At 43.2% G+C, this 24339-nt stretch overlaps 1 protein-coding gene and 1 pseudogene across 1 annotated transcript in view; one reads left to right on the plus strand and one right to left on the minus strand.

Moving 5' to 3' along the window:
* The window catches only part of Ttc27 (tetratricopeptide repeat domain 27), a 136586-nt gene that overhangs the window by 47734 nt on the left and 64513 nt on the right, over positions 1 to 24339 (minus strand). Inside the window, exon 13 of the mRNA XM_031355431.1 lies at positions 7118 to 7345. Coding sequence (XP_031211291.1) covers positions 7118 to 7345 — 228 coding nt within the window. The remainder of the gene's footprint in view (positions 1 to 7117; positions 7346 to 24339) is intronic.
* LOC116080375 overlaps positions 23874 to 24339 on the plus strand; it is a 720-nt pseudogene continuing 254 nt past the window's right edge.

Consider the following 24339-nt stretch of genomic DNA (forward strand, 5'->3'; position numbering starts at 1 on the left):
CACACACACATACACACACAGCGTCTGGCATCCACACTGGTTCTAAGGCTTCCTTCAATCCTGCCAACCCAAGGGTAAACTTGAAAATTTTCCTTTGTAGCAAACCTCATCCTGCTCCTGCTCATGCTTACAGCTAAAGTCACTGATACTCACCTATGACATTCATTCTTCAAACTTTCAACAACACTATGTGTGTCATATCAGCCATTTACCCAAAATCACAATAGAGTCCCCTATCCAGAGTTAGATAACCCTAAAGCAGGGCCTTAAGTGGTTCTCAAACTGGTTCTCCTTTTATTATTTTTCAGCATGAACTCTTTGCTCTCTTCTCATAAGCTGACATAGCCTAATGCATGCCATATCTGCATCTGCTGTGTGGCAGGCACTTGATGCTATTTAGTCACATGACTATGTCACATCCTGTCCAAACAACAACCCTTTCAAAAAGACAAAGAATACTAAAACAATTTAAAATTGATTTTTAAAAGCATAGCTATGAACTATTTACCAACTGTCGATTTTATTGTGTTGGGGGATTTAAAGACCACTGTATTTAAAAACCCCAAATCAAAAATGTATCAGGTATGTTGGTTCAAGTATAGTTACCTAGTATAAATCCAGGACTCAGGAGGCTGAGGCAAGAAGAGATGTGAATTCTGGGCCATTTTGGGCTTCAAAGTGAGTCAGTATCTCAAAATACTAACACGGCTACTACTAGTAACCACACAGAAGTCACTTACCAGGAAATACATAAAGCATCTTATTTTGTGCAAGTAACTTCATTGTCAATGTCTGTCTAGCATACACAAATTTATAGCAGCATTTAGAAATGTTAGATGTGTTCCATGACAAATGGAATTTTATCCAGAATTTTAATACCTTTTATCCAGAATGCATTAAAAGATCAAAAACCTAAGCTATTATAAGAAATTAATCTATTAAAACTAATTTTGCTCATTTCTATTTGTCCTACATGAAAAGTAAGATGTTAAGGAATACCAAAAAAGAAAAAATATTCACCTCACAGTTGCAAGTTACATTTGGATATAGCCTTTTCTTTTCTTTTTAAGATTTATTTTTATTTTTTAGGTTTTATATATGTGTATCTGACTATAGGTTTGTGTACATGAGTTCAGGTGCTGCTGGAGGCCTAAAGAGGGCGCTGATCTGCAGGAGCTGGAGATACAGGCAGTTGTGAACTTGTCTGTTTCCATCTTCTCACTCCCCTTAGCTGCTCCCCACAGCCCAAAGTGTAATTAAAATCTTTAATTAAGGAATTAGAGCAATATCAATTCTTACAGAACTAAAGCCAAACCTTCCCTGGATGGGCCACCTAAGTAGCAAGCTTCCGTGGACAGCCATATGAACTCTAGAATCCATGCCTTTCCTCAAGCTCTCTCCAGCTGAGAAGCCAGCTCCCCTCTCAGCATCCTGGCACTTCCCATTCCTCACTCAACAACTGCCTCCCCTAACATCAGCACTATGCCTCCCCTCCCCCACTCTCCAGTCCTCTTGGCTACCTGAGTCTCAAGTCTTTACTACCAGTGATATCACATGACCTTACAAAGGTGAGGTATCTGTTAAGCCAAGGAGAGGAGTTAAGAAGAAAAGAAACTCTTCAAAAGAGAGAGGAACAGAAAAGGAAAGAAAAGAAAAACTACGTGTTGAGCTGGATTGGAACATATGACAGGAATGAACACTTTCCTTTTTTCGTGCTACACACACTGGTTTGATATCTAAGCAATTCATTTTTACTTTTGCAAAAAAGTCATGACAAGGGGAAGAATGACTAATAACAGAAACAAGAGCTCAAGTTTACACAGGTCCCTGGGTGTCAGTTTGGTTAGATTTCTCCCCTACTTACCTCAGCGTTTAGTACTTAAGTCCCTGAAGCCCAAGATTAAATTTTACTAGTTTCTTGAGTCTCATGGGGGAAAAAATGGGTGGGTATGAGTGGATGGTAGCACTAATGTAAGCGGTGTGTGTCTCTGGCTTTCTATGGAGAACTGCACCATAAACAGTACGTTAACGTTGCGGCCCATCCCTTGACATAAAGCCAAGCAGTGCTATTTTTACATCGATGTTCTGCAGATGCCTCTCTCCATTTACCTAGATCTCGACAACATTTTTTTAAAGTTCTAGCTTCTCTTTCTTGTGGCACTCAAAAGAGACAGCAGAGTGTAATGACAGCTCTTTCTTTAGAAACATGCAACTTGGGTCACAAGTTACTGAGTCTAGTGTTTGAGTTGCAGCTTGTAGCAGTTGCACAGACCTGGAGCTCCAAATGCCTGTGTATTTTGGCATTTGTTTCAGTCTGCCTGAATTGAAGACACATGGCAGGCTGCACAGTATCCTCACATCTCTGTCTGCACTGTGACTCTGCTCTGAGCAGCTGTCACTTCTTTGTCTCAGTAATTAGTTCTAAATTATATAGCAAAGCCATCAAGCCTGTAAGTCTTCCCTTGCAACTTCCCCCAAGTTATCCTTTTGTTCCAGTGTCCCTCTCGCACTAATAACTCCCCTGCAAAATGTAGCTTGCTACCAGCTTCTTACCCAGGCTATCTAGTGTCCCCCTCCCATAGCTGTGTGCACAAAACAACGGTCCTGAGTCCCTCTGTGCATACCCCATTCTTGCACTGAAAGCGAAGCAAGGCATCAATCAACTTCAGTGGTTCCCTAACAACCAAACAAACAGACAGTCAGTGTAGCCTCACATTTCAGATAGTTGATAGCCTGAGTCGATCAAGCAGTCTCATTGCAAAGGCCCTATCTCCTCCCACTCTGAAAAACCAGCCTGTTTACCAGCTCTTCCATCCCTTCAGCACAAAACTCAGCTTTTGTTCCCAAAGCTCTGCCTTCCTTAATCAACTTAAGTACAAGTTGTCTCTCAAAGCTGAACCCATTCTATTCTCTTGTATGTGAGAGGAGGAAAGACTGATTTAAATTAGGGCATGTTTTTTTCTTTCCTTTTTTTTCTTGGTTTTTCAAGACAGGGTTTCTCTGTGTAGCCCTGGCTGTCCTGGAACTCACTCTGTAGACCAGGCTGGCCTCGAACTCAGAAATCTGCCTGCCTCTGCCTCCCAAGTGCTGGGATTAAAGGTGTGCATCACCACCGTCTGGCAGGGCATGGTTTTCAACCGTAATGCTATTGACGTGACAGGCCAGAAAAGCTAGTATAGACAGCTATGCTTGTGCACTGAGATATTTCATCATAGGATTTTTGTCCCGCAACATCTCTGATATCTCTCCCTTTCACAAGCCAATAGCAAATGCCCTTACTTCCCTATTATGAAAGTCAAAATTATCTCCAGAAGTTACATAATCACATGTAATAAGAACCACTGCATTGGTACAGTTGTCAATGAAAACCTACTCCAAAGTTACACGTTACGCATCTTTGCTGCCGTGTAGTCCCCATTAAGTTCAGCAGAGACGTTGTATGTGAACGTCCTACTCTTCCCCAGACTGCTACTCATCACCAGCTTTGGAGGACGCTAAGTGTTATTCTCATTACAACACACACACATACACACAAACACACCTACCTTATATTTTGCTTGAAGAATACTCTAATGAAACCTGATCCTTTGAAAGGTAATTTTTGAAAGCATTATGTCTTCTTGAGTGGAAAGGACTACCGAGTCTACCTACCTTTCTTGCCCACCCATTTTCCTACCATTTCAGAACTATTCATAACAAGCAAGATGTGAGAGCAATCCACATCTCTACCCAGTGAGCGGGAACAGAATGCGGCACAATGGGATATTATCCAGTCCCATAAGGAAGAGGTTCGCATAGCTATTGTAGCATGGATAAGCCTTGAGGGCACTACACTAAGTGGAATAAACTAGTCATCAAAGATGAATATGGAGGGCTGGAAAGATGGCTCAGATGATAAGAGCACTGCAGCTCTAGGGTAACCAGGATTAGGTTCCCAGTACCCATAGGGTAGCCACAAATGTCTGTAAGCCCAGTTCCAGGGGAATCCAATAAAACCTGTTGGCTCCACAGTCAGATCATCTGGATTTCAATACCAGCAGTATGCCTAAAGAGGTACCTGGCTTCTGGTAGTCCTGAAAATATCAGTAGCAAATTTTAACTCAGGGGTACCCAGCCAGCAGTCCATGAGCTGTACGGGCTCCAAGATGGCTATAAAGGTGGCCCAGCACAAAAACCAAACTCTTATTTACCACAGATGGTCCTTGTAAAGGTGTCTGAAGCTTGAGTACACAGTTCTTGAGTGTGAACTTTGTAGCTCACCAACTTGTACTGCAGCATGACACAAAGCAAGTGTGTGCACGCTCTTCCTGTTTGGGTTCCACTTGCCATTGTACCAAAGATGATGCCACTGAGGAAATGGCTTTAATGCCATTAAAAGGCACAGCTGAAGAAATGTCTACAAAGCAGTAAAAGAAATTATATTAAAGCAATTTTCTTTGTCCTCTATCAGTGTGTATGTTGAAGCTTGTCCGGTGCTGCTATGTACTCAAATGCTAAATTCTGCACCTCAAGATCTGGTTGCTCCAACATGAGTGAATTTTCATGTACACCAGCTGTTATTGTACAAACCTTGCTCTCCAAGTTAATTGGTCAATAAAAGACTAAAGCTTGTGCTTGGGCAGTAGAGAGGGGAAGGTGGGACTGCCCAGGAGGGAGAAAGAACTCTGGAGGAAGAAGAGGAAGGTTTTCACTAGGCAACATAAGAGGAAACAGACGTGATTACCAGCCTGGCTGGATGGGGTTGGTGGTCGGGTTAACTTAGATGAGCTAGTTGATAGTCTGCCCAGCTAAGGCCTATGCTTTGAAATATTAAAAGGTCTCTGTGTGCTTATTTGGGGAACTAGAAAGTTAAGGAATAACTGCCACTTATATAAGCAATAAATAACAAGGGATTATATAAATAATAAGGAATAATATTATTTATTAATAATATTATTAATAAATGAATAATACATGTACAGAAATCCCTAAAAACTGACCAGGCTCTTTTAAAAAAAAAAGGAGGTGGGTAGAGGAGAGGAGGGAAAAGGGGAAGGGAGAGGAGAGAAGAGGAAAGGAGAGGAGGGGAGGAGAGGGGAGGGGAGAGGAGGGAAGGGGAGGGGAGGGGATAGAAGAAGGAAGGGAAGGGGAGAGGAAGGAAGAAGCAAGACATCACTGCTTGTCAGGAGTAAGAGAGCTACGTCAAGGCCAAATATCAGTAAGATTTTGTGATTTTCAATACATCATCATGTTGCTTGTAGTTATCAAACAACAGTTGTGCCAGGACTTGATGACAAAATCTAGTTTATAGACTTAGCATTTTTAATGAACTTAACCCTTCACTTAAATGAGTTAAACATGTTTCTTCGAGGTTAAAAACCAATGTGTCAAAGTGCAATTATGGCAAACTCAGATTAAGGCAAATGATTTTATGCATCTTGACACTGGCTAAATACTGTCCTATGACCAAAATATGTAGGTTTGCTTCTCAATCTGACACAGAGTTTAGAAACAGATTTCAGGATTCCCATGACTCCACTTTCCAGTGACATAGCCTATGCTACCTGCCAATTTACAAGAGGAATGCAGAAAGCTGCAGTCTTCCGTAACTTAAGGCATCTTCCTGGGGCCTGTCTTCACAGACACACAGCCTCACTGTGACTCACGCCTGTGCTTTCTGCTCACACCTAGATTTGTGAGCAACTGCTTTACTAACTTTTTAGACTTACGCATTTTATGTGTATGAGTGTTTGCCTGAATGTATGTATGTGCACCATGAGTGTGCCTGGCATCTGAGGGAAGCAGAAGGAGGTGCCAGAATCCCTGGAAGGAACCAAACTCCAGTCCCTGGCAAGAGTAAAGCACTCCTAACTGCTGAGACAACTCTCCAGGCACGTGAGTAGTGAGCATGCTCACAGTAAAATCAGACCTGAGCTAGCTATCTCAAGAGCACCCTGAGAGTGTGCAGAGAACCGCAGTGGCTTCCGTTACTCTAGACACTGATACATCCAGTTTTCAAATGCAATACCAAATAAAAAGGTTTGTTATTTTTAAAATTATATGTTACAATTATAATTTTAAAACAATGATTTTTGTTGCTGGATAGGTTCATTTTATTTATTAGTGATTATAAACTTAGGACCTGCTCAACAATTAAAAGACCCTCTGAAGGCTGACCACACGATTAGGATTACTATGTGAAGGCCTTTTGCTTATCTGCAGTAGTAAATATCAAAAACCTATACAGACTTTTTCTCCATAGGCTTTCATTATTGCTTTTGGATTTAATGTGTATAAGACAGTTCTCCTCCATCCAGTGTGACCCTGAGGAACCAAAGGATTGAACACCCCTGTTCTAAGCAAACTGATTCTTTTCAGTGTAAAAGACACTTTCTGAATCTACTATTTACACACACCCTTCTTCCTTGCCCATTCTTTGCACCAGGCAAGGGGTAGAAGCAACCCAAGTTCCCATCAGACGAATTATCCAAGTCAGCGTACATGTGCGGGAACCATAGCTGGTGAACTGAGAAAGCAATGATAAAGTCTCACAGAGAGGAAAGATAGTCTCAAAATCATTTTATCAAGTGAGTATCATTATGTATAAGAAAGGGAATCTCCCCTCAAAACTAGATCCTCTCCTGTAGGCTTGTCATGACGTAAGGATTTAGATAACCTTTTGTAGTTAATTTTTCAAATCTCACGAAGTTGTTTAAATGGAGCTGGAGGGACAGCTCTATCAGTACAGTGTCCAAGCACAACAGCCTGATTCTGACGCCCAGCATGTACAAAAGCCCAAGTGATAGCATGGCTTTTGAATGCCAACACTGGGGACCAGACAGCAGGATCACTGAGGCTCACTGCAGTCAACACAGTCTATTTTAGTGAGCTCTGGATCAATGAGAGACATCGCGAGATCATCCTGAGAACCAAGGTGGACAGCTGCTGAGAGCTGGCACTTGTCCTCTGCCCTACATGTGCACCTGCATACACACATACAGAAAACATATTTTAAATGTCTTATGTGTGTATGTATATACCTAGATATTTTCTCTTTATATAATTAGTAAACTATATGTTAGTGTATTTATGAAAAGAAAACCCAAAGCCAAGAACAGAAGGCTTTATGAGGCCTTACCTGCATGGGATTGATCTTCACTGAGCGTTCAAAGCACTCCACACATTCCCGAAACTCCTTGTTCCGAAGATGGAGAAGAGCTTTGGAGCGCTGGGCACGCGCGCTGCGGTGCCGGGACAGCTCCCAGGCCTTGTCATAGCAAGAGTGATCTTGCAGGACATCTCCAAGCAAGCAATATAAACTTGGTGTCTCCTTTTTCTCCAGTTCTTGCCTAAGGATTGCTTCTGCCTGTGAACAGCAACAGAAACAGCAAAATCACTTAACTGTGACTAGCTGCTATTCTAGGAGGTGTACTTTCATTTCATAGTCTGTGTATTTTCAAGTAGTTGCTCATTTCATGACCCAAGAGCACAGGCTGCCTGAGAAAAGCCCTAGGAAAGGCAAATATGGCTCAAGAGAAAAGGAAGCAGGAGAGGCAGGGGTCACTCTAATCAGGGCCCGGGAAGCCCCCGCCTGACAGGCGCTCCGCCACTCCACAGTGCTCCCTGCTCCGCTTGATCCCACTGCTGCTCTTAGAGCAGTGTCTCTACCTCACCCTGCCCCATAGCATGAAGACAGTTTTGTTTGTTTTTATGTGTTCTCTATTTAAGTTGTTAAAATTGTATTTAAAAGAGATATAACTTAAAAGCCATTGTTAAAACTCTACCTCTTAACCAAGCCACATCTCACCTACAGATGTAGCTTTGCAGTGAGAAGAAGAGCTAGTTCTCCCTCCTCCTCAGGGCAGGTGCTGAGCCCTGGTAAGTCTGCTTAAGTCGCCATTAGTGTCAATGACATCTTCCTTGAGTTCCTAATGTCCATTTCACTGAAAATAGGCCGAGGTGGGGAAGGGGAGTAATCTACGAGACTGGACTGCCTCGCTGTCACTTACAACACTCCAAAGACACCCGAGACAAGTGAACAGCAGTTGCACTCATGCTCTGTCTCTGCAAGTATGGCCTCAGCCAGGACTTTTGTTGTCCTAAGGCTTGGTAGTCACTGTAACCATTTCCCCCCAGCTAGCCTCACATGGGCTCTGTGGGCTAGGGCAGACAAAGGCCTTCAATTATATGTGAGGTGTGCTGTAACTGGTCCAAATGCCCCTTCTCTGTCTGTATAAATACGCTGTGCACCCTCATTTAGTGAGTGGGCTAAGAGACACTCTGTGTTGCCTGTTACACACACACACACACACACACACACACACACACACACACACACACTCACTCACTCACTCACTCACTCACTCACTCACTCACTCAACCCAAAGGATTTTCTTTAGTGGTTCTTTCTTTTTGCCTGCTTCTAGTACTGTGGGCAGAGCTGGTCAGAAGAAGAAAAAAGCACACTGACTACAGACAGCGGCAGCGGCAGGAGTGGCAGAGGACCATGGCAGCGGCAGCCAGGCAGTCAGCAGGCTGAGTTACAAAAGCAGCAGAAAAAGAGCTGTGTGATAGCTCAGGAGGCCACAACGGTAAAGTAGCAAGGTGGCCGGGGCTGCCTATCGAAGGAGGAGTTAAAGGGTTCGAGAGCACATCGCAGTAACAAAGAGGCAGTGGAGGTAGAAAGGACAGAGAATGGAGGTAGAAGACGGGTTAGAAAAGAAAGAGTGGGCACTAGCCACTGGACTAGTCACCAGTCCAGGAAGCGGCCCATCCTTTAGAACCAAGGACTTCAACGTTCTAACTGTTAAGTTCAGAAGGCCTGGAGCTGGAACTATCAAAGGCTAAGGAATCATGATCTACACTGGGCCTACACTGAGCTAGAAGAGTCAGGGAGCCCGATTTCCAAGGCTTGAACTGGACCCATCAACTCCAGGAGGTCCAACTTGCTGCTGCTCACACCTGTCTACCTAGTCACAGCTGTCAAGTGTGCTACAACCTGACAGCTACTGAGACCAGCACTTTGCCCAAGTTCTCCGTGCTTACCCAGAACTCCCATCCACGCAGGGCAGCCTGCCTGGTAACACTAACATCAGGCACATGCGGTTCTAGTCAATCAGCTTAAAGACCACCCTCCATACAAGGCTTACGTGTAAGCATGATTCCTTGATGCCTGTAATACAAGGCTGCCTGATCATGTGACTGTGCTTACTAGGAATCCTCAACCCACGTCTGCCATCTGTTTCTGATACATTGGCAATCTGAAAGTCTATATACTAGGCTTAGTTTAAGTTCCATGTATCTGTAAGGTACCTATCTACTTTTTGAACTTTTCAAAGTGTCTTTGGATGCTGGTGCTTTTGTAGTTGTGATGTGGTGCAGGTAATACAGACTGTCAGGTGTGCTCTGGACATGGAATCAAAATCTATAAAACAATTTCCAAGGGAAAATAATCATAAGTCCACAAAAGCCAAAAAAATATGAAGTTTTATAATTTAATGGTTTAGAATACAAGTTCTCTCTATTAACAAATAATATAATGATTTTAAATGTATTTGAACAAAACTCTGTGGCCCATAAAGACAATCAGTTAACTAAAATATCATATGATAGCAGCCCACACCAATAAGCTTACTGTGTGGTTCAAAGCCTTTCTCTTGACAGGAAGGCATTTAAACTTTGTACCACACCATTCCACAAATTCCAAATATGACTCACTTAAAATTCCTTTCTGTTCTATCCTGTTACAGTGGATTCTGTGGTCTGCAATAAACATCAGTCAGCACAGATGTGACTATATGCACTGTCTCCTGGAAATCTGGGATTAAATCTATCTGTTGCGTTGGAAGATGCCATGATTGTGAAGGAACAAACACTGGCAAGTCCATGACGCCCACTGAAGAAGGAATTCTGGAATTGTCTTCTTGGTGCCTTAGACTGAAGCATCTATAAGCTCAGGGCTTTGTATGCTGAGTGACAGGGCACCGTGAAGGAAGACAGTGAGAGACAGGTCAGCTGCTTCCAGACCCACTCAGACAGCTGAAGGAAAGGAAAGGAGACGGCTCTTGATGTTTTCAATCCTCAAGGTGGAGAACCAGGGGATTTCTGATGATCTCAGAGGGTTTGCTGTCCCTGTGGCCACCAGGCTGGTGTGTCCCACCAGCTTCAGGATCGCCACAGCACAGCTAGGGTAGTCTCAGGCATTAGCTCTGTGCAAAGTCGGAGGTAATCAAATATGTTTCACTTTATTATTATTTTTGTTTTTCAAGACAGGGTTTCTCTGTATAGCCCTGGCTGTCCTGGAACTCACTCTGTAGACCAGGCTGGCCTCGAACTCAGAAATCCACCTGACTCTGCTTCCCAAGTGCTGGGATTAAAGGCGTGCACCACCACTGCCCAGCTATTATTATTTTCTCAATGGACTTTTTAGCTATATATTGTTTTTGTTTTTTATTCTTTAGCAAATGCTGTGGGTGGGCGTGGGACTATGGCAAAAATAACACTGAGTAACTTTCAAAGCTGGGAGCTTTTCCTGGACCTAAGACAGATGCCTGCACCATTCATCTTATCGGTCACGACTTCTACAAACATAAAGCTGGAGCCCTATCCTGCCATGTAAGCAGTCCTATTGTCCCTCAGCTGATTCAGGAGGAGAAGCCACCTAGAGAAGAAGCCTCCTAGAGAAGAAGCCTCCTAGAGAAGAAGCCTTGAGATGAGGCTGAATCCCAGCTGGCCTCAGGCTATCTGAAGTGTGGAGGACATCTGTTGGTTCAAGCTTCCTAAGCGCCATGAAGCGCCCACTTCACCACCATCTAATTGTAACTTCTGAGAATCCCAAAGCCCAGTCACGCTCTCAGAATCCTGCTGCACACAGACACAGAAGAAACAAACAACTTAAAGGGGGAATAACACGGGTCTGAGTCACTATGTTCTGGGCAGACTCATACATAGCACAAGAAATGCAGGAGAGTGAGCCACAGACCAGTTACTCTGTCACAGCCAGGAGCAGAAGAGGTCATTGGTCATGAAAGACCAGACTCAAGAACTTTCAGATTGGTCAAGGACCAGAAACCCCCAACTTCTTCCGGCCCCTATACCAGCAGAGGCAGCAGTTCTCTCCAGGACAGCATTACTTCATCTAAGACAGATGCCTGCACCATTCATCTTATCGGTTACGACTTCTAGACACATAAATTCACACATAGAAGGCACTGAAAGGTTTTAATTTATAGAGAGAAAATCTTGGGATCAAAAAGATTCTAGAGGTGTTAAACCAGAGACAAATGTGATCATAATTGAAATCAGGCTGAACTGAGATCCCCTAGAAAAGTTTTGATTCATAATGCTAACTCAAACAGCTGGGGATAGTTCTAAATAATGTGCTCAAGTACATGAAGAAACTTGGACTCAAATGTGGCCAAAAACCAAAGTTGAGATACCAGAAATTCCTCATCTAATGTGAAGGAAGAAATCCAACACTCGGGATGGAGGGACTTGTTAATTTAGCACTTGCAACCTGCTTACCAACTTTGTCACCCAGAGAACCTATGGATTGTTCCCTCCATCTTGGCTTTGAGAAACATAGTTCACATGGGAGAAGAAAAATATTTGAAAAAGACTGTCATAAATGTGCCGTGTAATAGGGGACACTTGGGAGTACTTCTGCCATCATGAGCTTCCAGATTCCAATGAAGAAGATGAGACCCAAGGTGGCAGACACCTGCCAGTGGCACTTCGAGCCAAATGGGCATGATGATTTTGCTCAGACACAGCTAGCCAAAGTCATGCTAGTTGGGCTCAGCATGGACTGTAAAGTAGTAGCTGACTGATCCCAACCAAGGCAGGCAGGTAGCCAACTAAGGTCAAGCTTGATCTATGTAACATAGTAAAAGCTTAAGTATCTGAGTCGCTACTCTAAGATGCCACCTCTCACCCAGTTCCTATACCACAATATTTTCAAAGACTCAGTCTCCTAAACACATTAAGAGGACAAATACTGGGCTGGAGAGATGGCTCAGCAGGTAAGAGCACTGACTGCTCTTCCAAAGGTTCTGAGTTCAATTCCCAGCAACCACATGGTGGCTCACAACCATCTGTAATGAGATCTGATGCCCTCTTCTGGTATGTCTGAAGACAGCTACAGTGTACTCATATATAATAAATAAATAAATCTTTAAAAAAAAAAAGAAAGAAAAGTGGACAAATACCACTTAGAAAGGACCATATGATAACATACCAGGTGCATAGCAAAATTCTTTGTTTCTGTTTGGCTTTAAAGAAGTAACCATAGCCATTTGCTACACAGGTACTTGTATCCTGGAGAAAAGGCTTCTTTCAGAGTTAGTTTCTGGTTAATGCTAATGCTTTGGAACCTAAAGAACTTGTAGGAGTCAGCCCATTCCAGAGTAGGCCGATATGTCTCTGAATCCACCAATGATTATTTCCCTAGCTCCTGAACACAGCAAGCTAGATACAATAAGTAGCCAGCAGAACACCTCATGGGTGTTACTACAGTACAGAGAGCCAAGCAATGGTCCCCAGCCTATACCTTTCATCCGGCATTGGATTACTGCATACCCTACGGAGAGTTCTGTCTAACCTGCAAAGGCAGTAAATGTGTAGGTTATCGTTAGCCCACACATTTAAATTGAGAACATGCATGGGTCCTAGAAAGTACCAAGAATTATTATAAATAATGCAGGGGTGGAACTAAGTATAGCTACTGTCTAGGACACGGTCTTCTCTCTGAAGCCCTGGCCCTTACGAAATGGATATGGATAAAGAAAAATGCTTCTCTCTATCCAAGAGCTACATACTATCAGATCAGAGCACAGTGAAAGCAAGAGTGGCTTATCTTGCCTGAGAACAGTATGAACTTTATCCTTTGGCTGTCTTATCAGCCCATCAGGCGCATTAGTCAATGGCCTTGATGACACTCTACTGATAGAACTCAAGAAACCCAGATAAGAAATTCAGTGTCAACCAAAAACCAACTGAAAATCATCTGCTTTATACCATAGCTTATTATGAGAAAATAGTTTATAAAAATTATCTTCATAATTTACCACCAGCAATTCATCTATTAACTAAAACAAGGAGTTATGGTTTTAATCTAAAATGTTACATATAAGCTCATTTTTAACACTTGGTCCCCAGCTATCAGCTCTATTTCAGAACCTCAGCAAATGGGGTCTTAAAAGGGAGATTTGCGCATCATTCTGCTTTACTTCTGCATCTGCCACACACCCACACTGCCCCAAGTTCTTCTATGCACAGTTAGAATTCCTCTGAAACTAACTGAAAGTAAATCTTTATCCCCTCAAGTTGCTTCTGATCACAATGCCAAGTCCTAAAGACATAAGGCTTGTGAAATAAATGCATAGTCTTATACACTCTAAATAAATGCGTAGTCTTATTATACACTCTAAATAAATGCGTAGTCTTATACACTCTAAATAAATGCGTAGTCTTGTACACTCTAAATAAATGCGTAGTCTTATACATTCTAACCTCTGCTACGGAAATGCCTGATACTTCCCTAGATCAGAATTCTTCTCTTCCAGACAGCCAAGCTCCCACGTCAAAGGGCCAAGCCCTTGCCTTACACTCTGTCATGTCAATGTGCTGACCCTAGAAAGGAGGTTTCCTAAAACCCCTGTGCTTCTGTTTCCATGGCAGGACCGGCCAGAGGGGAACAGCAAGGCAGAATGAACTGACAGCCTTTGCATGCCAGCATGGTCATGGGCAAGCACAGTGCTACAACAGGCCCAGAGCAGCTTGGGGAGCCCGGCTGGCTCTTGCCTTGTGTGTGTGGCTAGCTCATCTTCCGAGCCATGAGCTAACCCTGCTGATCAAAGCAACTCCAGTCCTCTGTGAAAATCTCTCACTGAGCTCACAGGTCTGCTAGCTACAAAGTTCCCAGAGATTTCCACTGACCTGTTTGAGCTCCCCTTCATGGTCTCATCTCAAATGGCAATGCCTGGCTTCATAGATTCCCCTTCAATGTCTAACCTCCCCACCTATAGCAATGCTCCACACAGACTGCTGGGAGACCTCTTCCCTGATCCTCTGACTCTGCCTTCACAACTGAACTTTCCCTTTTATATAAGCCCTAACTCCAGGAAACCCCTTATTCTCAAAAGGATTCATCTACTGGGTCCATAAATAAAGCAAGCCTGGGGTTCGACCTTGTTGACATTTTTACCTTTTGCATCAATGTCACTTTTACCTTGTGTATCTTCCCATTATATGGTGACTCATAGGTTCATTTTCAGTCAATTCATCAGTGGGTAAGTTTATTACCTCAGTCCCTATCATAATTCTGAGAATTAACCATGTTAATTTAATCAAAGTTAAAACTTAAACTTCTCAACCAACTGGTCAGTCTCCAACCAAAAGCCACAAAGCTAAAAAGCAAAAACCTTTTTCTAAGCTTAATACTATTCCATGGGTTTATGAATGAATGAATGAATGAATGAATGAATGAATGAATGGGAGGAGGAGGCAAGAACGTATTAAAATCCACCATAAAAGCAACCTAAAGAGAAGCAGCTTCTTTAGCACTCTCAAAGTCACCAGGGCAGACATGCAATAATGCAAAGCAATTCCACTTGACAAGGACTGCCAGTTTCATGGCATGGTCACCCGATTCCCTCCCCTCTATCTCTGTGGTAGCATTTAAAACCTACAGCCTCCGTAAGAACTGGTTTGGCAGCTACCAGAAGGAGGCCCCTGGATTTGGTTCCTTAAAGCTCTGTTCTCAAAAATGTGTTATCTGCCCATCTGCTGAAGGCCTGGAAAGCCCACCCACACTTCATCCCACTCTGAGCTTTCAGGGAAAGCCCTTGGGAGCAGAGACAACTGTTAAGTTCACAGAGGCACAAGGCAGTGACTGACAGAGGGACAACAAAAGTAAAGAAAGGGGTGGTATTAAAAAGTAAAAACCACTAAAACATTACAGTGTAACCATTAGAAAAATCACTAAAAAATGATTGATGTAAACCTATATTATCAGTAATTAAGTATAAAGAAACTAAATACTTTAATCAAATTGAAGGCAGAAACAGACAAAAAGAATAAAAAATTATCCAACTAAGACGTCATCTTCAGGAGACACACTTTGAATGTGAGCATACAAATAGATTGAAGTAAAAGTGTCAGGTAGAGAATGACTAGTAACCGAGAGATCTGGGTCACTGTATGAACAGACAAAAACAGACCAGAAAAAACTGTTAATAGGGGAAAATCACATTTATGATATTTGATATTTATTTTATTTATTTTATTTATTTATTTAGATATTTATGATATCTTGTTCACCCATCAACAAGAGGTAATGCTTATAAATGTGTGCACTTACAACACATCTCCAAAGTGCAAGAAGCAGACACTGATAGTACTGGCAAGAGAAAACAGACACTGTAGACTCCATGATAAATGGAGACATCACACTAGCTTGCAGTGACAGGCAGAGATCTATACAGCACATGGAAATGGAGGACATGAGCAACACCACGGATGCGCTGACTGAAGACAGACTTACAGAACACTCCAACCAACAAGAACAGAATATACATTCTCCTCAAGGATGCACATACTTTCTCCAGGTTGTAATAAATGGTGGCTCATGATACAAACCCCAATAAGTCTGAAAGGACGCAGCCATGCAGTGATTGGATTAAGGGAACTGTGAACATGCAAAAGTTAAACACACACTCCTAAGCAGCCAGGAGTCAAAGAGGAAGTCACCACAAAACTAAAAGCAAAACAGAGACATTCCAGAACTTACAGGACATGGCAAAAGTATGCGCAGAGGAAAATTTATGGCTCTAGATGCCTATGTTGAAAAAGGAAAGATTATTAATCAATAACCTCAGCTTCCCCTCTAAGGATCCAAAATAAGAGCAAGCTAAACCCAAAGCATGCAGAACGAAGGAAATAACAAAGATAAAAGAAGCAGGACAGAAAAACACCAAACCAAAAGATGGTTCTGAAGATTCAAATCACTGAAGTTAGAAATGAGGAGCTGGGGGGTAACGGCCCAAGTGGATGCGGCACTTGACATACAAATGTGTCGACCAGAGTTTGGATCCCCAGAACACAAGTAAGACTGGCTCGTAGATGTGGACCCAGGATCTCTGGAGCAAACTGGCTACTATAGCTAAACAGTCAGGACCCATGGGCTCCCACTTCAACAAACCAGACTTTGCTTCAAGAAAACAAGGTGAAAAGAAACTGAGCAAGACACAGACCTCTACACATAGACTCACACCTGTGCACTTACACACTCACTCACACACACACACACACACACACACTCACACACACATACATACACACACTCACTCACACATACACACACACACACTCACACACACTCACACACACCCATTCACTCATACACACATACATACACACTCACTCACACATACACACACACTCACACACACTCACATACACACATACTTTTTAAAAAAGGTTTCAAAAAGAAATGAATAAAGAAATGCTCTTATTAATCTTAGAGAAATAAAAGCTGGTAAGAGATTATCTACTCCATAGACAGCCCACATTAAAGTAGGATCCAAAGCTCAGAACATCAAATCATACCCTGACAGTATCTATTCGATTAAAAACATGACAAAATAAATTCTATTTCTACTCTCACTGCATTATAGACTTGAAGGTTAAGTCTCAGTGTTTCCAACCTTTGCAAAGAAGACGAATTAACATACAAAACAAAAAGTAAGCATACACCAGGGAGATGTCCACACTGAGAAATGCTCAGGGTCAAGGACGTCACCTTGGTATCTTACTTCAGCCTCCAACTCCCAAGTTCCATAACTCTTTAAGAACCAGGAACACAGTGGGTGGCGTGTAACTTGTCACTGCCAAACTCCATCAACTGTGGATGCTTTATCATCTGGAAGGTGGGTGTGGAGCGTCAGAGGGAAGCAGCCTCCTGGAGGAGGGAGGAATAGCAGAGCAGTGGCCCTGCCTCGTCTGGACTGACCTCATCCCACAAATTAATGCTGTGCATTTTTATGTTAGATAAGTTAATTCTTTCTCCTTGAGATCTTACACCTCCTTCTCCTGCCAGCAGACCTCTCTCTCCAGGGCAGTACTCGAAGGCAATATATTTCCTTGCTTCAACTCATCACACTGCATTCCTTGGCCTTTTCATTCTCTCCAGCATGTCCCAGTTTTATGCTTCTTCCTCCACTTACCTACTAAATTTGTACAATTTATTACTTTGAAAAAAAAAAAAAAAGAACTACAAAAGATGTGCCCAGTGTGTAAGAATACCCCATTGGGGTCCCATGCACAGCCCCACAACATCAGTTTGCAGTGTCAGGAGTCTTCAGAGTACAGACACTTTGTAGCTGGCTGCGCACTGTTCTTCCCTGTGGGAAAATACAATATGTGAAGGGGTGAAACAGGGTCGCCCTCTGTTGTCCAGGCTGCCTCAAACTCACAGCTAGTCTCCTCTCACCTCAGCCTATTGAATCCTGGGATGACCATAGCTCAGATAAACATTTTTATAAAGATACAGGAAAACTTGTCACTCAAATGTCTTCTAAATAACATTGCAATAATAATATGCAAAGGATATTCATTATATTTATTAACTTATTTTACTTCTCTTAATGAAATAACATAAGAGTAGGGAGTCTCAGCGTAAACTTCGAGCTAGGACTTGAGCAGAACCTACAATTACAGTTAAGAGGATGCAAGGGAAACGACACTGCTTGGCACAGAGACTTGACAGTGCTGGAGAGTGAAGGTAAGAGAGCACACAGAGACCCTCCCCTGCCAAGGGAGGGCCCACAGCCCGCACTAGCCAGGCAACGCACCATGTAGGCTTTGGGCCCAGTTTCCATTTGCTGTTTGGGTTTTGTTTGACTCTTGGTTTAGGGGTTGTTTTGTTTTGTTGTTTGGTTGATTTTCATCTTTTGGATCTCTAAGAAAAGCCAAGAAATCTGGAGTTTTTAAAAGATGAAATCTGAAATTTTTTTACTGATTTTTTTTTTTCCAAACACTGTCAAAGACAGACATTTTGTCTGTTTTGACAGATAAAATGTCTTGTTGGCCTTCATTCACCCACAAAATGTCAACTTGCAACTTCAAGTTCGGGACATAAACTCCTAGTACTTTGAGGGAACCAATCCCCCATTCCCTGCGTATATCAGGTAGAACTGTGGGAAGGGAGGACAGCACATGATGGGACCAGTAACCATTCCCATCTGTAACAGTACAGTGTTCTATGTTGTTATATGAAACCAGATGGAGGGACCGAGACCCTGCCCTACTACTTCAATCTCAGATAGCACTCTGCCAGCCTTGAGTGAGAGTTGACTTCAATCTTCAAAGGCAGTGGCAGGGAGTCTGGAGTAAGGTTTTATTCTTTCTACTTTAGTCTGAAGTAATTTTCAAACTGTACTTCTTGGCTCAAAGTTGTATGTTAATTGTTGTGGATTAATGGAAGGAACTGAAGTTCTAATGTGTGACAAGAGCAGCCGTCATCTGGTCAGCATACAAGCAAGGGAACTGAGAGACAAACAGCTATGGCGAGTCTTCCCAACGAAACGTGAGGAGGCAGAGGCTCTTGCGTGGACTCAGCACTTCTGAGTGGAAGGGCACCCTGACAGCTATCAAAATGACAAACAGGCCTAACAACCAAGCCAGTTCACTCCAAGCAAGTGGAAAGAGACAGGCCACGAACGTAAGATGGTGGGTGTTACTAGGGAGCTGGAGAGGTGGCTCAGTTAGGATCATTTGCTCTTACAGAGGACTGGGGTAGGGCTCCGAGTACCCACATCAGGCAGCTCATAACTGCCTATAACTCCAGGGGATCTGATACCCTCTTCTGGCCTCCATGCACATCCATGTGAGCACACACAGGAACACACCAGATACATATACATGAGCAAATTTTTTTAACTAAAAATGAAAATAAAAAGATCTGGCCTTCTGGCACCAGGCCTGAGTTAAAAAGAACCAAGCTCATGTGCAGACCTAACAGTGTACATGTGAAGGAACTTACACAATGCGTTCCTCTAACCCCAGGCTTTCCCCACACCCAAGCAGAGAGGTTAGCTCTCAGGCGGAAGTCCTACCTGGTGGGAAGGTGCTCTGCACCCCTGACACAAGCAAGGAGGACGCCTAGGGTAGAGCTAGGACACAGCTGAAGCACCTTCTCCTCTTCCCAGAGACAATACGCCTAGCAGGACAGCTTCCTCCTGGTAGTCATGTCTCCTGAGCAAAAACCAAGAGGTGCAAAGCACAAAGGCCCCATGCCTGGCTACACCCTCCCAGTCTCACGACCTGTGTGGTGCTTTTGAGCCATGTGCTCAGGGCCAGCTCCTCACTAATTGCTTCTTGTATTTATGTGTGCGACAACACCAGGCTCTGGCTTGGGATTTCTCAAAATGTACTTGCCAACACAAACACTCCACATCCAAGATAAAACAGAGTAATTTAAAACAGGCCTAGTTATCCGATCAGCTGGTCACCTCCTATTTGCATTAGCCAGCTGTGGGGCATTTTCAATTATTGTGCCTCTGCCGGGTTTAACTTAAAAATCTAGTCTCCAATTTTTATGGGAGTTACAGTAACCATGAAGGAAGGCAGGTGTGGGGAGAGGACGGGCTTTACAGGGAATGAAGTCAGCTCTTGGAAGACAAAATTTGCCACTGACCAATGTTAACCAATAAAATGGCAAAGGTGATTCATATTTTGTAGTTTCTTATGAGTAGTATGTAATGATTACAAACTGATTGTGTAAAGAATAATGCCATGGGACACGCTAGAAACTGCATTATCTAACAATAAACTATGGTGGCCTTACAATTACCGTGTGAAACTGGAGAGACTAAAGGTTCCCATGGAAGTGTGGGCAGGGATCACACTACTGAGGACAGGACAGGATGGCAGCAGGTGCTTTGCCATCTGGCCAGTTGTCCATAAGGAGGGCTCTACTGGGGTCTCTGCTTCCTAGTACATTTTCAACTATTTGTTACGTGGGGGCATAGCTCTAAGTAACATAAATTAAAAAGCACGGGGGAATGAGTCAGCTAGAGGGATATCAGAGTAGTCCTGGGTGCTGACAAGTTGAAAGGAGAGCAATAGAGATCCAGAGAGGAGGCAGAGTTCACATATTGTAAACACTGGAAAGGAGACCCAAAGAGTACCAAGAGTTAGCTAAGGGTGACAAGTATTCTAGAGACAAGAGCACAAACATGGGCCTTGAACCAAGCCAGGTAACAACTCCCCGAGCTTCATCTTCCTGGAACCCTGGGAATGACATGGACAGGAGACTGTGAGGGAAGAGGCCATGTAAACCAGGCATATCATGAAGCAGCAGCAACCATTCACTCTCCATCCTGAAGACAAATGGGAAGTTACTGAGGGCTGGGGTAGCCATGGTCAGATACTGCCTTAAAAACATTGCTCTGCCAAAGAACTTACAAGAAACTCAAAATCACATAAAGGAAGAGCTTTTATTTTGGAAGGCATAACGCCGCCCCTCATAAAAACTGCACTGATTACTAAAAACACTCAGCTGTTTTTAAAGTAATGAGTTTATTTACAACTTAAAACAAAATGGTAAGAGTCTCTGGTTACAGTAATTTGAAAATGTAGCATAATCAAGATATAGCTATGTGACTCAGGCAAACCTGGCTTCCTGTAAGGAAATCCTTATTCCTGCCCATATGCTCACTCACTTTCTCTCCTCGCCCCCACCAAGCTGATGCCAGCTCAGCCTTTGTTGCTTATTTAGCGACCAAACTAGGTATAATCAACAAAATGAGATTTTGCCATCCACTAGAGGAAAGTCTGACAAGAGAGCCAGATAACTGAAAAATTAATGCTAACAGATGAGAGCCAGTTCTGATCCCAGGGTCAACCAAAATTAATCTTAGATGTTTTGCCAATGGCCATTAAGTTGTAAGAATGTCTGCAAGCAATATTCTAAACTAGAAAGTCTGAGGGCAAGGTACAAACATGACCATCACAACAATCATCAGACTCAGGCCTATCTCTAAATTAGCCTTTTAAAAATAAATTATTCCATTAAGCATAAAATGTAAGGATTAAAATTTCAAACATCCAGTGAAATCAAAAGGCAGTGAAAACCTCTGGCACATGGCCAAGCACCAGAAGCTCATCTGTTCCAGACATAAAACATTTGCTTCCGACTTGAAGCAATACTTTTTAGGGTCTATGGCTAAAATTATCTGAAAATATAACATAGAAAGTGGGAGGTGCAGGACCTGAGGCATGGATCTGCAGTTAAGGCACTTGCTGTTCATGCAGAGGATATGGTTTCAGGGCCCAGCACCCACAAAGAGGCTAACAACCATCTGTAACTCCAGTTCCCAGGGATCAAATACTCTCTTCTGACTCCATGGGCACCAGGCACACACAAACACAGTGCAAAGCAAAACAATGCATTCATATAGAGGCAAAGTAAATAACTCCTTTAAAAAAGAAAGAAAAGTTCTTTGTTAAACTCAACCTTTAAAAATCAAGATTTTCTTTTTTAACTCTCACAAAACACTTGGTTGTTACTTTTAAAGAAATGTTAGTGAAATTATGAGTTTTACCAATAGAAAATGTCTATTTCATGAATTCCTAATTTATTTCTCTACTTAGGTTATGTCTTTTGTTTTATTTTGTTTTTGATTCACTGCCAAATAATACTGAGATCTTTTCATTTTAAGTGCCAATTAAATCCTACAAATATCACACTAACACTGTTGAAGTGACAACATGGTGTCCACTGTAACCAACATGCACAGACCCAAGTATGGGTCACCTGACTGAGTGAGACTGGAAGAGATCACTGGCTGTTAGCTCAAGTTCCCTTTTCAAAGCTACCAAAAATGAGCAGGTACATGTCTTAGAACCACAGCAACCACACATGTAGCATGACACAGTAAGCACCATCTGGAAGCATACATTACCATGGGGAAACCTGGAAGCCAAACAGATCATGTGCTTCTAAATAAGGAAACTGAGACAGGGTAGATAAAGTAACTTGCCCCACATGACAAAGTGGCATGAAAGCAAGGGAGCATTCAGGGCCAGGCAGCTGTCCAGAGAAGATGCCCTGAATCAAGTCACACTGCTTGAATGATCAGTGACAGGCTCTGGGATCCGAGGTGAATCCTAAAGAAAGGAGAGCCTTCTTGCTGATGTACAAAAGAAGGGAATATGTGGGTAGCAATGGAATTCTTTCTGGGATCACAATATTATATATAGTCTTTACAGCAAACCCTTAGTCCCACTGGAAAAGGGGGCTGTGCTGGGGAAGAGTGATAATGCAAAGGGCCACTTGCAGCTAGCTGCTTCACCTATCTGGGACAGGATGCAGATCTATGTCAACTTCCTATCATTCCCTTTACCCTAGAGTGGGTGTCACATGAGAACAAACATGGTGACATGATCTGACACGCACATCATGGTCTTTAGCCAGCGGTTTACACCTCTGAAGTAAACAATAGGAGTTTCCCTTTAACCTCTATGAAGAAAATGCTGCTTTATGAGCTGGAGTCCGAAGATGAGAATAAACATGATACACTGCGGGAATACTGGCACAATGAGAACTGCCTCCTTAATGGGATTACTGTGTATATACTCAGAAGCCCTCCAGCCCACAGCACATGGATGTGTGCATGCACACACACAAAGCCAATGTGGTTGCTTGCTGACTCCCAGCTAAATCCACTATTGTTCTGAGTTCTAAGTATAACTTTTTATTTCTAAGCTGTTGTTCTGAGTTCTAAGTATAACTTTTTATTTCCTCTCTATTTCCCCTTTCAGACCATGGCCAAAATTCAAATGCTGCTCTGTCCTGACCCCGCAGCCACTCTGACTCTCTCTGAACCCCAACCGACCACCCCATCTGCAGCTGGTAGGAGACTTCAATTCCTGAGCCAGTCTGTCTTCTCGACCTCTAATTCAAAAAGTCTAACTTCTCTTTTACATTTTCCCCCAATACCTGCTGAAATCTCCACTCTTCCTCTCCTGTTGTTTTTCTTCTCACATGCCAATAAAATTGTCCTGAGTATTCCTGAGTCTATTTTAAATCCTTTTGCTGATATTTAGTTACTGTACATTGAAGTGGAAATTTCTGGTCTCTTGCTTAGCAGACACAGGTGAGAGGATGTTTTGCTGAAGCAGACCGATGAAAGAACGCATGATGAGAAAGAATATGAACCCCACAGACAATGTGACGAAACTCCTGCACTGGTCCGCCTTGCACTGCACTGCTGTTCTTCGCCTGCTGTGGCTTTGTAGAGAATAACTCGACAAAACACTCGTGCTACTCCAGCAGCTCCTTGCTGCTTCTGTGCTGATTCAGCAGAGCCTTGAGGTACCTTCTGGATCAAGCCACCACATGTTTGGTATTTGCTGATTAGACTGGACTGCCAGACTGCTGCTACTGTTTGATGTTTTGGATAGGACTTCTGATATTCTGACAACAAAGATTGGGATCTCCCCAAAGAACTACTTCTAAATAGATCCATAACACCTATTACCTATTAATTCTTCTTTTCTCCTACCTCTGATAGGTGGGCTAGGAGGTGGAAGCGTTCAAGAACCCTAATTAAAGTTACTTATGAAAAATCCAAGCCTAAATTATATGTATGCAATGAGTATGCATGAGGAGGTCAAAGGACAACTTTATGAGAGCAGCGTCTCGGAGGGTCCGTGGATCTGTGTCTTGCTTCAACAGTGTTTGGACAGAACAGACCCAGGGACTCCCACTTTATTAGCTTCCAGCCGCCTTACAAGTCTCTCCAATTGCAGCCTCCTGGACCATCTCGTCAGGGCCTTTGGCTCCTAGGACCAGTCTGCACTGTCTCTTCGCGGTTGGCCCCATAGGATCAGCCATGACCTCTCAGATTCATCAGGTCAACTTGCACCTGTGGGCCTCCTACAACTACCTCTCTCTGGGCTTCTTTTTTGATCGGGATGACATGGCACTGGAGGGCGTAGGCCACTTCCTCCGAGAATTGGCCGAGGAGAAGCGCAAGGGCGCTGAGTGTCTCCTCAAGTTGCAAAACGATGGTGGGGGGGGGGGGGGGGGCGTGCACTCTTCCAGGATGTGCAGAAGCCATCTCAAGATGAATGGGGTAAAACCCAGGAGGCCATGGAAGCTGCCTTGGCCCTGGAGAAGAACCTGAACCAGGCCCTCTTGCATCTGTATGCCCTGGGTACTGCCCGCACAGACCCTTATCTTTGTGACTTCTTGGAAAGCCACTTCTTGGATAAGGAGGTGAAGCTCATCAAGATGGGCAACCACCTGACCAACCTCCGTAGGGTGGCAGGGCCACAACCAGCGCAGACCGGCGTGCC

Source organism: Mastomys coucha, unplaced genomic scaffold, assembly GCF_008632895.1.
Source record: "Mastomys coucha isolate ucsf_1 unplaced genomic scaffold, UCSF_Mcou_1 pScaffold6, whole genome shotgun sequence".
Lineage (NCBI taxonomy): Eukaryota > Metazoa > Chordata > Mammalia > Rodentia > Muridae > Mastomys > Mastomys coucha.